This window comes from Octopus sinensis, linkage group LG18, assembly GCF_006345805.1.
Source record: "Octopus sinensis linkage group LG18, ASM634580v1, whole genome shotgun sequence".
In the NCBI taxonomy this organism is placed as follows: domain Eukaryota; kingdom Metazoa; phylum Mollusca; class Cephalopoda; order Octopoda; family Octopodidae; genus Octopus; species Octopus sinensis.
In genome coordinates this window covers 16,762,866-16,777,415 of record NC_043014.1, presented here as the reverse complement: position 1 = coordinate 16,777,415, position 14,550 = coordinate 16,762,866, and the positions used below count along the sequence as shown (strand labels likewise).

Below are 14,550 nucleotides of genomic sequence, written 5' to 3'. Positions count from 1 at the left end.
GTCTATGTTGTGGGGTACATTCTTCGCCTGGGAAGGTTTTGGCATTTATAAGCAGCCATCTTTCCCTTTTTCTGGCAAGGATGTAGTCGATTTGGCTAGTATGTCGGCCCGATCGGTAGGTGACCAGGTGGCTTGTAGGTTTCCTGAAGTTAGTGTTGCAAACCATAAGACTATTCGCATAGTAGAACTCCAGCAGCCTGGTTCCCTCCTCGTTGTGGGAACCATAACCATAGCCTCCATGTACGCCATGGAAGCTCCCAGCATGTCATCCAACATGCCCATTGAAGTCACCAGCCACAAAGAGAAGGTCCCTGTCGTTTGTCAATGAGGTGGTCTGCAGTAAGGTGTCATAGAAACGGTCTTTCTGTCCATCAGGTAGTCCTGGCTGAGGGGCATAGGCCGATATAATGGTTGCTAAACTATGATGAAGCACTAATCTAATCTTAAGTATTCTGTCGCATACTCTGACTACCTCGATTACCTTATCTACCCATTTTTCTGCGATAAGTATACCCACACCCACCGACCCCGTCAGTATTCCCAGCCCAGAAAATCTTGTACCTCTGTTCTTTGCCTGTGAGGAGCCTAGCAGAACCTCCTCTCCACCTCACTTCTTGAATGCAGCATATATCAACACACCTCCGTTCAAGCAATTCAACAATTGCGCCAGTGTGCCAACGTTGAGGGTGCCAACCCTGAGGGTTTTGGAGGTATTGGCCCTAGTAGCTTCATGAACCTGAAAAGAAAACTCGCGTTTGGCAGGATTCATAGACAAACAATAAAACTCAAGTTCAAACCGCGTACACTACACTAACATATTTTGCAATGAATGACCACTACCTTTTATGGAAGGAGGTGGGGGTGGCGTAAGACTTTGAAGTGTACATGGGAGACATGGATGAGAAAATTTAGGACTTCTTGTACCAGTGGAGAGGGTGGGAGGGTATGTGCACCGCGAAAACTAGCAGCCAGGTGCGTCTCTCATTTCTTGGAAAGGAATACTTATTAGTAGGTATAAAATACCTAAATTTGAGAGAGAGATATTTTGCAGATTTATGGGAGATACATGAGCTAAATTTATCTTAGACATCGATAAGTAAAAGGAGCTATAAAATTATAAATATATTTATTCTGTATTTAACGAGACGTGAGGTTGATCGGTAATTAGGGGGGGAGCTATAAGATTGTGTGCGTATGTAACAGATGTATATATAGATGCTTGTGTGTGTATGTAACAGATGTATATATAGATGTTTGTGTGTGTATGTAAACTGTATGGATATGTAAGCTTTACACAAGATTTTCTGATGTACATTTTAATAAATCAAAATATTCAGTTGTTGAATGTTTATTTCTATAATTCATCTCAACAGAAACGAATCTGTATTTTTTACATAGCCTCTAAACCTTACACTGTTGTTTCTCTATAATTTCAGAACATCAACTGACATTGACGTAACAGAAGGAACATCCTCAATATTTACTATTTTTTGAAGACTAAGCAAGATATTATGCAGAAAAGATGTGTAACATTGTTTGTACAAATCTGTTGTAGAATTCCTGTGAAACATTTGCTCTGAAATAATACTATTAGACAGGACTTGGAACAACACTGACTGGAGTATCAAGAAGAGGGGCTTCTGTGCTGGTGAAACTTGGATAAATTTATGTAATTGCTGCTAGAAAAAGGTAACAGTGGACAGAAATACAGGAGCAGGGGTATTTGTAAGGAATTAAGTATAAGAATAAAACAGGAAAAATATTTTAATTGGGATTTGAGAGAAAAATAATGGAAAAGAGTGAGAAACTTCAAGAATTGATTACCTCTGAACAAATGATAAAAGAAAAGAAAAATTTGTCTTATGACTGTGACATCTGTAAAAAGGTTTTCTCTCTCAAAGGTAACCTAATTTCCCACAAATGTATTCATGCAGGAGAGAAACCGTATCATTGTGATGTTTGTGTTAAATCATTCTCTCAAAATTATGCTTTAAAGAGACACCAACGTATTCATACAGGAGAGAAGCCAAATTACTGTGAGATCTGTGGTAAATCATTTTCTGAAAGTTTCAATTTATCTTCACACAAACATACTCATACGGGAGAGAAGCCATATCGTTGTGATAACTGTGGTAAATCATTCTCTGAATATAGTGCCTTAACTGTACACAATCGTATTCATACGGGAGAGAAGCCATATCGGTGTGATATCTGTGGTAAATCATTCTCTCAAAGTATTCACTTGACTGTACACAATCGTATCCATACAGGAGAGAAGCCATATCTGTGGTAAATCATTCTCTGAAAATAGTGCCTTAACTGCACATAAACATATTCACACAGGAGAGAAGCCATATCGTTGTGATATCTGTGGTAAATCATTCTCACAAAGTATTCACTTGACTGTACACTATCGTATTCATACGGGAGAGAAGCCATATCGGTGTGATATCTGTGGTAAATCATTCTCTCAAAGTATTCACTTGACTGTACACAATCGTATTCATACGGGAGAGAAGCCATATCGTTGTGATATCTGTGGTAAATCATTCTCTCAAAGTATTCACTTGACTGTACACAATCGTATCCATACAGGAGAGAAGCCATATCGGTGTGATATCTGTGGTAAATCATTCTCTGAAAATAGTGCCTTACTAAGACACAAACGTATTCATACAGGAGGGAAGCCGTATCATTGTGATATCTGTGGTAAATCATTCTCTGACAATAGTGCCTTAACAGCACACAAACGTATTCATACAGGGGTGAAAGGAAAAGGGTAGTCTCTATAGTTTCCTGTTTGCTATATTTGTTTAATATTCCTGTATTTTATGCAATGGAAATTATGATTAAAATATTTCCCAAAATTTCAGTTGTTTCTTTTGTTTTTGCAATATTCACCTCCCACTCCATCCTTGACCACTCATGCAGTTTCCTTTCCATGATATAAGGACCTCTTATACCAAATCTCCTCCTCCTCACACCCCTACGCATTATTCTTTCTTGAATATTGCATCTTGTAATTACAGTATATTCATTGTTTATTGTATTTTAAATGCTTCACTCATTAAATATGCCAGCCAGGTGAAGGGTGACATAATGGTTGATCAGGGAAGTTTCCAGAGCTATAAAAGCAGAAGAGACCAGAAAGGAAGAATATGAGGCATACGTATAGTTTAGTGCCTCACACTAGATGGATTCCTTGTTAATATCTGAATAATGGTTTCTTCAAATTAAACTTTTTAGAGATAAGTTTTCGAAGGTCCAGATTAAAATTATTTTCATAAGCTTGTGAACGAACATTTTGGAAGAGATTCTTATTATGAACCCCACACTGTTTTCATCAAACCTAACTTCATAACTTGGGGAACCCACCAAACTCTTGATCAACTAAAAATCTGGTGACACACCAGCCAGACTGGCTACATTCTCACTAGAAAGCAGTGAGAATGGAGAGAAGCCATATCACTGTGATATCTGTGGTAAATCATTCTCTGAAAATACAGCTTGAACAAAACACCATATATATATATATATATATCATCATCATCATCATCAGACACATATATATGTATATATGGTATGGCAATAGGGGCATGGGTGATATGAAGATGATGATAGGGGAATAATAGGGGAGAGGTAAATATTTGAGAGACACAAACGGCTGAAGGTGTAGATTTGAGACGTGTGTGTAAGTGTGATAATTGGTCATCCTTTAGCGTCCAAGTTCACAATTGAGACTGGAGCTAGGGATATCCCAAGTGATAGGCTAGCATGGCCATACACTGGGTACTCTTTTTTACCTGTCTACAACTTTCATACATGCTCACCTTGTCTATGATGATGGAATACCCAGGCGTAGGAGTGGCTGTGTGGTAAGTAGCTTGCTTACGAACCACATGGTTCCGGGTTCAGTCCCACTGCGTGGCACCTTGGGCAAGTGTCTTCTACTATAGCCTCGGGCCGACCAAAGCTTTGTGAGTGGATTTGGTAGACGGAAACTGAAAGAAGCCCATCGTATATATGTATATATATATATATGTGTGTATGTTTGTGTGTTGTGTTTGTCCCCCCAACATCGCTTGACAACCAATGCTGGTGTGTTTACGTCCCCGAAACTTAGCGGTTTGGCAAAAGAGACCGATAGAATAAGTACTAGGCTTACAAAGAATAAGTCCTGGGGTCGATTTCCTCGACTAAAGGCGGTGCTCCAGCATGACCACAGTCAGATGACTGAAACAAGTAAATGAGTATGGATGTGCTATCCCAGAAACAGCTGTAATAGTTCCAATTTACCTTACCCTAGTTAAATATTCTAAATGAATTGAGATACCTGCCCTGCCTTGAATTTTGTTGTCCTTTTGCCTCTAATATACATATGTACATATATATATATATATATCTTATACATATATGTCTTATATATATATATATATATATATATATATCATCATCATCGTTATCGTTTTACGTCCGCTTTCCATACTGGTATAGGTTGGACAGCTTGACTGAGGAGTGGTGAGTCAGAGGGTGCACCAGGCTCAATCTGATCTGGCAAAGTTTCTACAGCTGGATGCCCTTCGTAATGCCTACCATTCCAAAAGTGTAGTGGGTGCTTTTACAAGCTACCTGCAAGGAAGCCAGTCCGGCAGTACTGGTGACGACCACACTCGAATGGTGCTTTTCACGTGTCAGCAGCACAGGAGCCAATCCATGACCCTGGCAACGATTACACTCAGATATGCTTTTAACATTCCACTGGCATGAGTGCCAATCAGGTGGTTCTGTCTTTGGTCACGTCAGCAATTTTGATTTTGATTTCACTTGCCTCAATGTCTTCACAAGCAAAGTTTATTGTCCAATGAATGAGGGGTACTCATAAATGGGCTGGTTACACCTAGTGGCATAGGCCATGAGCTATGGTCTCACTTGTCTTGTCAGGTTTTCTCAAGCACAGAATATTTCCAAAGGTCCTCGACACTAGTCATAGCCTGGCACCAGCAGGCCTCCCATCTCACAACTTGCACCTCAAGATTGGTGCACCAGTAATACTTTTATGAAACCTTCAATCATCCAAGCTCTGCAATGTTGCACGAGATCGATGTAATCGACTCAGCCCTAGCCGCTATATTCATCAGACATTTCCCCATCTGCTTATCATTTATTTCAAAGTCTTCAAAATCATTTGGACAACAAAAATATGAATTTTGTAGACGAGGTCAGAACAGTATGGGAGAAGAATTTTTCTTCACAGACAAGTGAATTTTGGAAGAAGGGCCTTGCAAATTAACGAAGATGAAAAAGCATTGTAGAAAAGTTCTAATTGCTAATTCTTACCTTTATTCACCTGATTGAAATGGTTGTCTTGCAGGATGTAGCACTTTTGTTCTTCAGTAAAGAACGTGTTTGAAACAGCTGTAGTGAACCACAGCCCATCCGTGTTATTAATTACTCTTCACCTTACTCAGAACTTTCTTTCAGTTCATTTGCATCTGGAGTCTACAGTCAACAGTGGAATACATGCAGTGAGTGTAGTTCTTTATGAATGTGATGACACTTACTTGTGGGTGTATGCATAACTTAAAGGACAAATCCGTATATAATTTAGGAAGTACATATATGTCAGTGTATGCTGTGGGTACATAGGTGGGGTATCCACAGCTCTACATGGATGTTTAACTATTTTTCTTCACAGACAAGTGAATTTTGAAAGAAGGGCCTTGCAAATCTATGAAGTAGATGAAAGAGCATTGTAGAAAATGAAGGAGAGAATATTTTAGATTAAAAACCACATTATTTATGGGATGGCCCAATATATATGTGTGTGTGTGTGTGTGTGAAGGATTTATCAAAGGAAATACCAAGTATGTCTACCTGTTGGAAATAACAGTGAAAACTCTTATTTAAATCACCAAAATACTCTGATAATAACTACAGAAATCAACCATGCAAAGACAAACGGGCTGAAGGATTAAGATGAATCCTGATATCTTCGCAAATTATTTTTTTCATGTGCCGGTGGCATATAAAAAGCACCATCCGAACGTGGTCAATGCAAGACTCCCCTGGTACCTGTGCTGGTGGCACGTAAAAAGTACCATCCGAACGTGGCCGATGCCAGCGCCACCTTGACTGGCTTCTGTGCTGGTGGCATATAAAAAGCACCATCTGAACGTGGCCGATGCCAGACTCCCCTGGCACCTGTGCTGGTGGCACGTAAAAAGTACCATCCGAATGTGGCTGATGCCAGACTCCCCTGGCACCTGTGCTGGTGGCACGTAAAAAGTACCATCCTAATGTGGCCGATGCCAGCGCCGCCTTGACTGGCTTCTGTGCCGGTGGCATATAAAAAGCACCATCTGAACGTGGCCGATGCCAGACTCCCCTAGCACCTGTGCCGGTGGCACGTTAAAAGCACCATCCAAATGTGTCTGATGCCAGCACCGCCTTGACTGGCTTCCATGCTGGTGGCAAGTTAAAAGCACCATCCGAATGTGGCCGATGCCAGCGCCGTCTTGACTGGCTTCTGTGCTGGTGGCACGTAAAAAGCACCAACCGATCGTGGCCGATGCCAGACTCCCCTGGCACCTGTGCCGGTGACACGTAAAAAGCACCCACTACACTCACAGAGTGGTTGGTGTTAGGAAGGGCATCCAGCCGTAGAAACACTACCAGATCAGACTGGAGCCTGGTGCAGTCTCCTGGCTTCCCAGACCCCGGTCAAACCATCCAACCCATGCAAGCATGGAAAATGGACGTTAAACGATGATGATGATGATGATAAATTATTTGCTCCATATTGAAATTATATATACTCTTTTACTTGTTTCAGTCATTTGACTGCGACCATGCTGGAGCACCGCCTTTAATCGAGCAACTCGACCCCAGGACTTATTCTTTTGTAAGCCCAGTACTTATTCTATCGGTCTCTTTTGCCGAACCGCTAAATAACGGGGACATAAACACACCAGCATCGGTTGTCAAGCAATGCTAGGGGGACAAACACAGACACACAAACACACACATGCATATACATATATATATATATATATATATATACATACATATATACAACAGGCTTCTTTCAGTTTCCGTCTACCAAATCCACTCACAAGGCTTTGGTCGGCCTGAGGCTATAGTAGGAGACACTTGCCCAAGGTGCCACGCAGTGGGACTGAACCCGGAACCATGTGGCTGGTAAACAAGCTACTTACCACACAGCCACTCCTGCGCCTATATATGTATATATATATTAATGAATCAATGAATTAATGATTTTACCAAGTATATCGTTATGTTAAAATAACCTTTCGGTTAGTATGCTCCACTGGATGTGTTATGTAAGTGTACATATTTGAGAGAGTGTTAATGTATTGAGAGAGAAGTTAGGCATGAGAGGAATTTGTTGCTGTGTGCAAGAGAGGAGACTGCAATGGTTTGTTCATGTGATGCAGATGGATGCTGACAGCTTCATAAAGAAGTGCTGGTCTCTTAGTGGATGGAAATGGGAGAGCCAGGAAGCCATGGGATGAAATACTGAAGAACAACCCTCAGGAATCTCAACCTTTCAGGTGAGATGAGAAAGGACCGACACACCTGGCACCTGGATGTACTCAAGAAGATATGGTTGTGTAAAGTACCCATGGTGGTACCATGTAAAAGTCCCTGTGTGGAGACGGGTAGTAGCACTTCTGCAGCAACGTGTAAACATGCCAGCGTGGTTCATGTAAAAGCATCCATGTGGTGTCATGTAAAAATGCCCATGTGGGAGCATTTAAAAGTGTCTGTGTGGTGCCACATAAAAGCATCCAACACACTCTGTAAAGTGATTCACATCATATGGAGTCTACAGACACCAGTGAAATATGTGCAGTGAGTGTAGTTCTTTATGAATGTGATGACAGTTACTTGTGGATGTATGCAGGTATGGCCTGGTCAGCCTGTAATGACATGCATAAGATCTGGTCATCAAATCTAAATAGAGACTTCAAACTTGAAATCTTTAAAGCCACAGTTGAACCAATTCTACTATATGGCTCAGAAACCTGGACATTACCAAAGAAGCTTGAGAGGCAGTTGGATGGAACTTCATCATCTGAAAAAGATTTTCTAACTATAAAGGGTATGGCCTGGTCAGCCTGTAATGATATGCATAAAAACTGGTCATCAAATCTTAGTAGAGACTTCAAACTTGAATTCGTCAAAGCCACAGTCGAACCAATTCTACTATATGGCTCAGAAACCTGGATATTACCAAAGAAGCTTGAGAGGCAGTTGGATGGAACTTCATCATCTGAAAAGGATTTTCTAACTATAAAGGGTATGGCCTGGTCAGCCTGTAATGATATGCATAAAAACTGGTCATCAAATCTTAGTAGAGACTTCAAACTTGAATTCGTCAAAGCCACAGTCGAACCAATTCTACTATATGGCTCAGAAACCTGGACGTTATCAAAGAAGCTTGAGAGGCGGTTGGATGGAACTTCATCATCTGAAAAAGATTTTCTAACTATAAAGGGTATGGCCTGGTCAGCCTGTAATGATATGCATAAAAACTGGTCATCAAATCTTAGTAGAGACTTCAAACTTGAATTCGTCAAAGCCACAGTCGAACCAATTCTACTATATGGCTCAGAAACCTGGACATTACCAAAGAAGCTTGAGAGGCGGTTGGATGGAACTTCATCATCTGAAAAAGATTTTCTAACTATAAAGGGTATGGCCTGGTCAGCCTGTAATGATATGCATAAAAACTGGTCATCAAATCTTAGTAGAGACTTCAAACTTGAATTCGTCAAAGCCACAGTCGAACCAATTCTACTATATGGCTCAGAAACCTGGATATTACCAAAGAAGCTTGAGAGGCGGTTGGATGGAACTTCATCATCTGAAAAAGATTTTCTAACTATAAAGGGTATGGCCTGGTCAGCCTGTAATGATATGCATAAAAACTGGTCATCAAATCTTAGTAGAGACTTCAAACTTGAAATCTTTAAAGCCACAGTCGAACCAATTCTACTATATGGCTCAGAAACCTGGATATTACCAAAGAAGCTTGAGAGGCGGTTGGATGGAACTTCATCATCTGAAAAAGATTTTCTAACTATAAAGGGTATGGCCTGGTCAGCCTGTAATGATATGCATAAAAACTGGTCATCAAATCTTAGTAGAGACTTCAAACTTGAAATCTTTAAAGCCACAGTCGAACCAATTCTACTATATGGCTCAGAAACCTGGACATTACCAAAGAAGCTTGAGAGGCGGTTGGATGGAACTTCATCATCTGAAAAAGATTTTCTAACTATAAAGGGTATGGCCTGGTCAGCCTGTAATGATATGCATAAAAACTGGTCATCAAATCTTAGTAGAGACTTCAAACTTGAATTCGTCAAAGCCACAGTCGAACCAATTCTACTATATGGCTCAGAAACCTGGACGTTATCAAAGAAGCTTGAGAGGTGGTTGGATGGAACTTCATCATCTGAAAAAGATTTTCTAGCTGAAATATAAGCCGGAGGTTTAGCAAGTCTAGGTTCTCAATAAAATTTGTTATAACTCTAAATCTAGCAAAACACGATGCAATTTATAAGGGAGTATTTTTAGATACAATTTATTCCAACATATAAGTCAGACAAACTCGTTCTAATAGGGCATCCACTTTTGGGCTGGTGTAAATATCACCACTCGATATTAATGCTGTCTCTGTCGCTAATATATATGTTTTAAACATTATTTTATGAATATTCAATTTACTTAAAAAACTAATGCTTATGCAAAACGTGCACTTGTTACACATAATTGCCTATTGCATTATGTCAATCGTAATTCACATTAAAAAAGTGTTATGAAATATATTGTGAATATATTACTTCTTTGGACTTTCTGATTTTACGTAAATAAAAACCAGTGAATGCCTTGACTGCTAATTTTATGTTTATTTCACAATAAATTCTCTAAAAGTTACGCATAGGTTCAATTAATGAAAAGAAAATATATATATATATATATATATATATATATATATATATATATGTATATATATATATATATATATATATATATATATTATATATATATATATATATGTATATATATATATATATATGTATATATATATATATATAATATATATATATATATATATATATATGTATATATATTTATATATATATATATATTTATATATAAATTAGAAAAAAAACACTATTATATATATTATGTATTTATATTGTGAAATTTGGTTTATTAGTAAACTGAATTTTTCCCTGTAAGTTTGGAGTCATAAATGAGCGATGGCTAGAAGAATATTGAGCTTTATTTGATAAACAGCTGATCTAGCAAGCGGGGCCTCATATGAGTGAGGGGGGGCAGGCAGCTGCTGCGCATTGATGCCGTTGAGAGGTAGGCCCCGAAACGGTGCGCATTCTCTCCTGATGACCTCATACACTTGCTGGCTTCTTTCAGTATGCAGAGTTTTTGACTGGTAGCACTTGCATGTGCAAGTTGTTTGCAAGACATCAGACGTAATTCAAAATGGTAGTGGTCCGAACAAATATCACAAAACATATTCCAACGATCTAATGTTTCGGCCAAATACAAAACTGAATACTGCTGCTGTTGTTGTGGATGATGATGATGATGATGATGATGATGGATGATGAGTGATGAGTTATGATGATGATGATGATGAAATAGATGACGATGACAACAGCGACCATAACAATGGTGGCAGCAGTCGTAGTGTTTGTCGTGATGATAATTGCAGCAGATAGAGAAATATTAATCAACTATAATTACAACTGTAGTGATTGATAATAAATCATTAGCTTAATTATGCATTGTATTTTCTTTCTTAAAAGAGAAGGAAACAGGGAAGTAATTGTGAAATTAAATTGATATTAATTTTAAATGGAACGAAACGGTGGAATGACTGTGGTTATTGATGGAGTGGTTAAGACAAAGGTAGACTTATTTCAGTGTTATTAGTTAATTCGTTTAGTTTAACTCGTAAAATATTAATGAATGATGGAAGTAAGGGAGGGAGGGAAGGAAGGAAGGAAGAAATGAATGAGGGAGGTAAGTAAGGAAGGAAGGGAGGAGGAAATGAATGAGGGATGGAAAGAAAGAAGGAAGGTAGGTAGGAAGGGAATAAGTAGGTAAGAAAGTATGGAAGGAAGGAAGGGAGAAATAAATGAGGGAAGGAAAGAAGGAAGGAAGGGAATAAGTAGGTAAGGAAGTATGGAACGAAGGAAAGACAGAAGGGAGTAAGTAAGTATGGAAGGTATGAAGAAAGGAAGGAAGGAAATAAGGGAGTAATTTAGTAATTAGGTAAGGAAGTATGGAAGGAAGGAAAGAAGGAAGGAAGGAAATGAAGGAAGGGAGGAAATGAAGGAAGGAAGAAACGATCAAACGAACGAACGGACCCTATGGACCCCTTCAATTCCTAATTTACTTGGATGTACCTTCGTAGCCATTCGATGTTTAAACAAAGCGTAATATATTTTTATAATTAAATATTATTAGGAATTGTTTTCAAAAAAATTGTTAAAATATTTTGTGTCTTGTAGAAATAAAATCAATTTTTTTGCAACAAATATAAAATAATCAATTTTTATCAAACAAAATCTTATATGAACCTCCAAGGGTCTGTTGAGATCTACTAGAAGCCACTGGGATGGATTTGCCTGTTCTCATGGCTGAAGCCTGGGGATGTAAGACACAACTACCTATTTCTTTACTACCCACAAGGGGCTAAACACAGAGGGAACAAACAAGGACAGACAAATAGATTAAGTCGATTACCTTGACCACAGTGCGTAACTGGTACTTAATTTATCAACCCCGAAAGGATGAAAGGCAAAGTCGACCTCTGCAGAATTTGAACTCAGAACGTAACGGCAGACGAAATACGGCTGCGCATTTAGCCCGGCGTGCTAACGTTTCTGCCAGCTCACTGCCTTCAACTACCATTACTCCCCAGACTCTGGGATTCAGTACTGGAACCACACGCTCCGGCAGGTCCTTTCCGTCCATTCTATGAAATCCTCACACATGTCTTAGAATACAAGTTGCCATGAATATCTGGAATTAATTTTAAAGTTTTTAAAATATTTTATTCAATTTCGTGACTTTATTGTTTTAATTTTACTTGTTTCAGTCATTGGACTGTGGCCATGCTGGAGCACCGCCTTTTAATCGAAGAAATCGATCCCAGAACTTATTCTTTGTAAGCTTAGCACTTACTTTATCGGTCTTTTTTGCCGAAATGTTATGCTACAGAGACGTAAACACACCGACATCGGTTGTCAAGCGATAGAAGCTGGAAACAGACACAAAGACACACACCCAAATATATGCTTACACACACACACATATATATATATGACGAGCTTTCAGTTTCCATCTACCAAATCCACTCACAAGGCTTTGGTCACCCCGAGGCCACAGCAGAAGAAACTTGCCCAAGGTAACACGCTGTAGAACTGTGCCTGGAACCATGGTTGGGAAGCAAGCTTCTTACTACATGTTTTATCTTTTACTTGTTTCAGTCGTTTGACTGTGGCCTGTGGCCATGCCAGAGCACTGCCTTGAAATGATTTTAAAGCGAACAAATCGATCCCAGGACTTATTTTGTTTGAGACTTGTACTTATTCTACCTGTCTCTTGAACGAAACGCTAAGGTACGGAGACGTAAGCACACCAACACCGGTTGTCAAACGGTGGTGCGTGGGGGTGGAGAGTGGACAAACACAGACACAAAGACACACACGCACACACATAGATATATACATAAGATAGGCTTCTTTCAGTTTCCGTCTACCAAATCCACTCACAAATCTTTGGTCGGCCCGAAGCTATTGTAGAAGACACTTGTTCACCGTGCTATGCAGTGGGACTGAACTCCGAACCATGTGGCTGGGAAGCAAGCTTCTTTCCACATAGTCACGCCATCTAAGTACTAATTAGGCTCGACGTTGCTTAACTTCGGTGATCGGACGAGAACCGGTGCTTTCAACGTGATATGGCCGTAAGCCATATGTAATATATGTAGCCTACACACACACACAGACATACATATCTATATATGTATGTATGCATATTCTTTTTCAGCGAGTTCCTTATTTAGCAAAGGTACTTGGGCCATCAATCTTTCAATGCACCAATTTACAAAACGGTGCCGTTTAGAAGTACACAACACCGTTTCATTAGCACGTACGGTTGGCCATAAATTGTAAAGGCGACAGGAAACGTCCTTCGTATATCTTTCGTCAAATAGCTTCATAATGGCAAACTTCACCGGTGTTGCCCACACGATTTAATGGTTTCTGTCTAAAGACAATTTATAATACGTAGAACGCCTATTTATAAATAAGGGTAAACCGTCACCGACACAGCATTTTCTTAAACCCAACAAAACCGTTTCAAGAAGTCCGTGTGTGAAATAAGAAAAACCTCACAAACTCAAGGCTGAAAAAGTCTCCTGCTCATATCGTGTAAATGGTGTTGTGTTGTGATCTCAGACAAATACTGAAAGATTATCGTTGTTGTAATTGCCAACTTATCTACCATCAAGTAACATGGAGCTAATTGCAGGGGCGTGACAGGCTATTATATATATATTAGCTCCATAATGTTGCTGCAGCTGTTGTTTAGTCTTTGATAGCCCTTTTTTTTAACTACCCACAAGGGGCTAAACGCAGAGAGGACAAACAAGGGTAGACGCAACCCCAGTGCATAACTGATACTTATTTAATCGACCTCGAAAGGATGAAAGGCAAAGTCGACCTCGGCGGAATTTGAACTCAGAACGTAACGGCAGACGAAATACCGCGAAGCATTTCGCCCAGCGTGCTAACGTTTCTGCCAGCTTACCGCCTTGCGATAAGAATGAGCAATAGATAATATATTTCTTTACTACCGACAAGGGGCTAAACACAGAGGGGACAAACAAGAACAGACAAAGGGATTAAGTCTATTACATCGACCCCAGTGCGTAACTGGTACTTAATTTATCGGCCCCTAAAGGATGAAAGGCAAAGTCGACCTCGGCGGAATTTGAATTCGGAACGTAACGACAGACGAAATACGGCTACGCATTTCACCCGGCGTGCTAACGTTACCTTCATCCAGTAGATAGATCTATGACAAAATGTATTCCATTTGCGACGACCCTGTCCTATTAATATTAATAAGGCTGCGAACTGGCAGAATCGTTACCGTGCCGGGCAAAATGCTTAGCGGCATTTTGTCCGTCTTTATCTTCCGAGTTCAAAGTCCATCGAGGTCGACTTTTCCTTTCATCCTTTCGGTCTTCACACAAAATAAGTACAAGTTGAATACTGGGGTTGATGTTATCGACTTAAACCTCCCCGCTCCCTCCCAACAATTGCTGGTCTTGTGCCAAAATTTGAAACTAGTATTACTCGATTAAATTTATTCAATGTAATCGTTCATTATGTAAGGCGCTTTTGATGGTTGAAGGAGATTTGGTTGCTATTTCTAGTTGACCGAGAAACAGCCCAGATAACAGTAGTGATGTGAACATTAGTA

General features: G+C 39.7%; 1 protein-coding gene across 1 annotated transcript in view; it reads left to right on the top strand.

Annotated features, from left to right (window-relative positions):
- Window positions 1–1,608: 1,608 nt before the first annotated feature.
- The window catches only part of LOC118767043 (RE1-silencing transcription factor-like), a 22,317-nt gene continuing 9,375 nt past the window's right edge, over window positions 1,609–14,550 (top strand). The window contains exons 1-2 of the mRNA XM_036510984.1: window positions 1,609–2,216; window positions 2,290–2,667. Coding sequence (XP_036366877.1) covers window positions 1,790–2,216; window positions 2,290–2,667 — 805 coding nt within the window. The 5' untranslated portion in view covers window positions 1,609–1,789. The remainder of the gene's footprint in view (window positions 2,217–2,289; window positions 2,668–14,550) is intronic.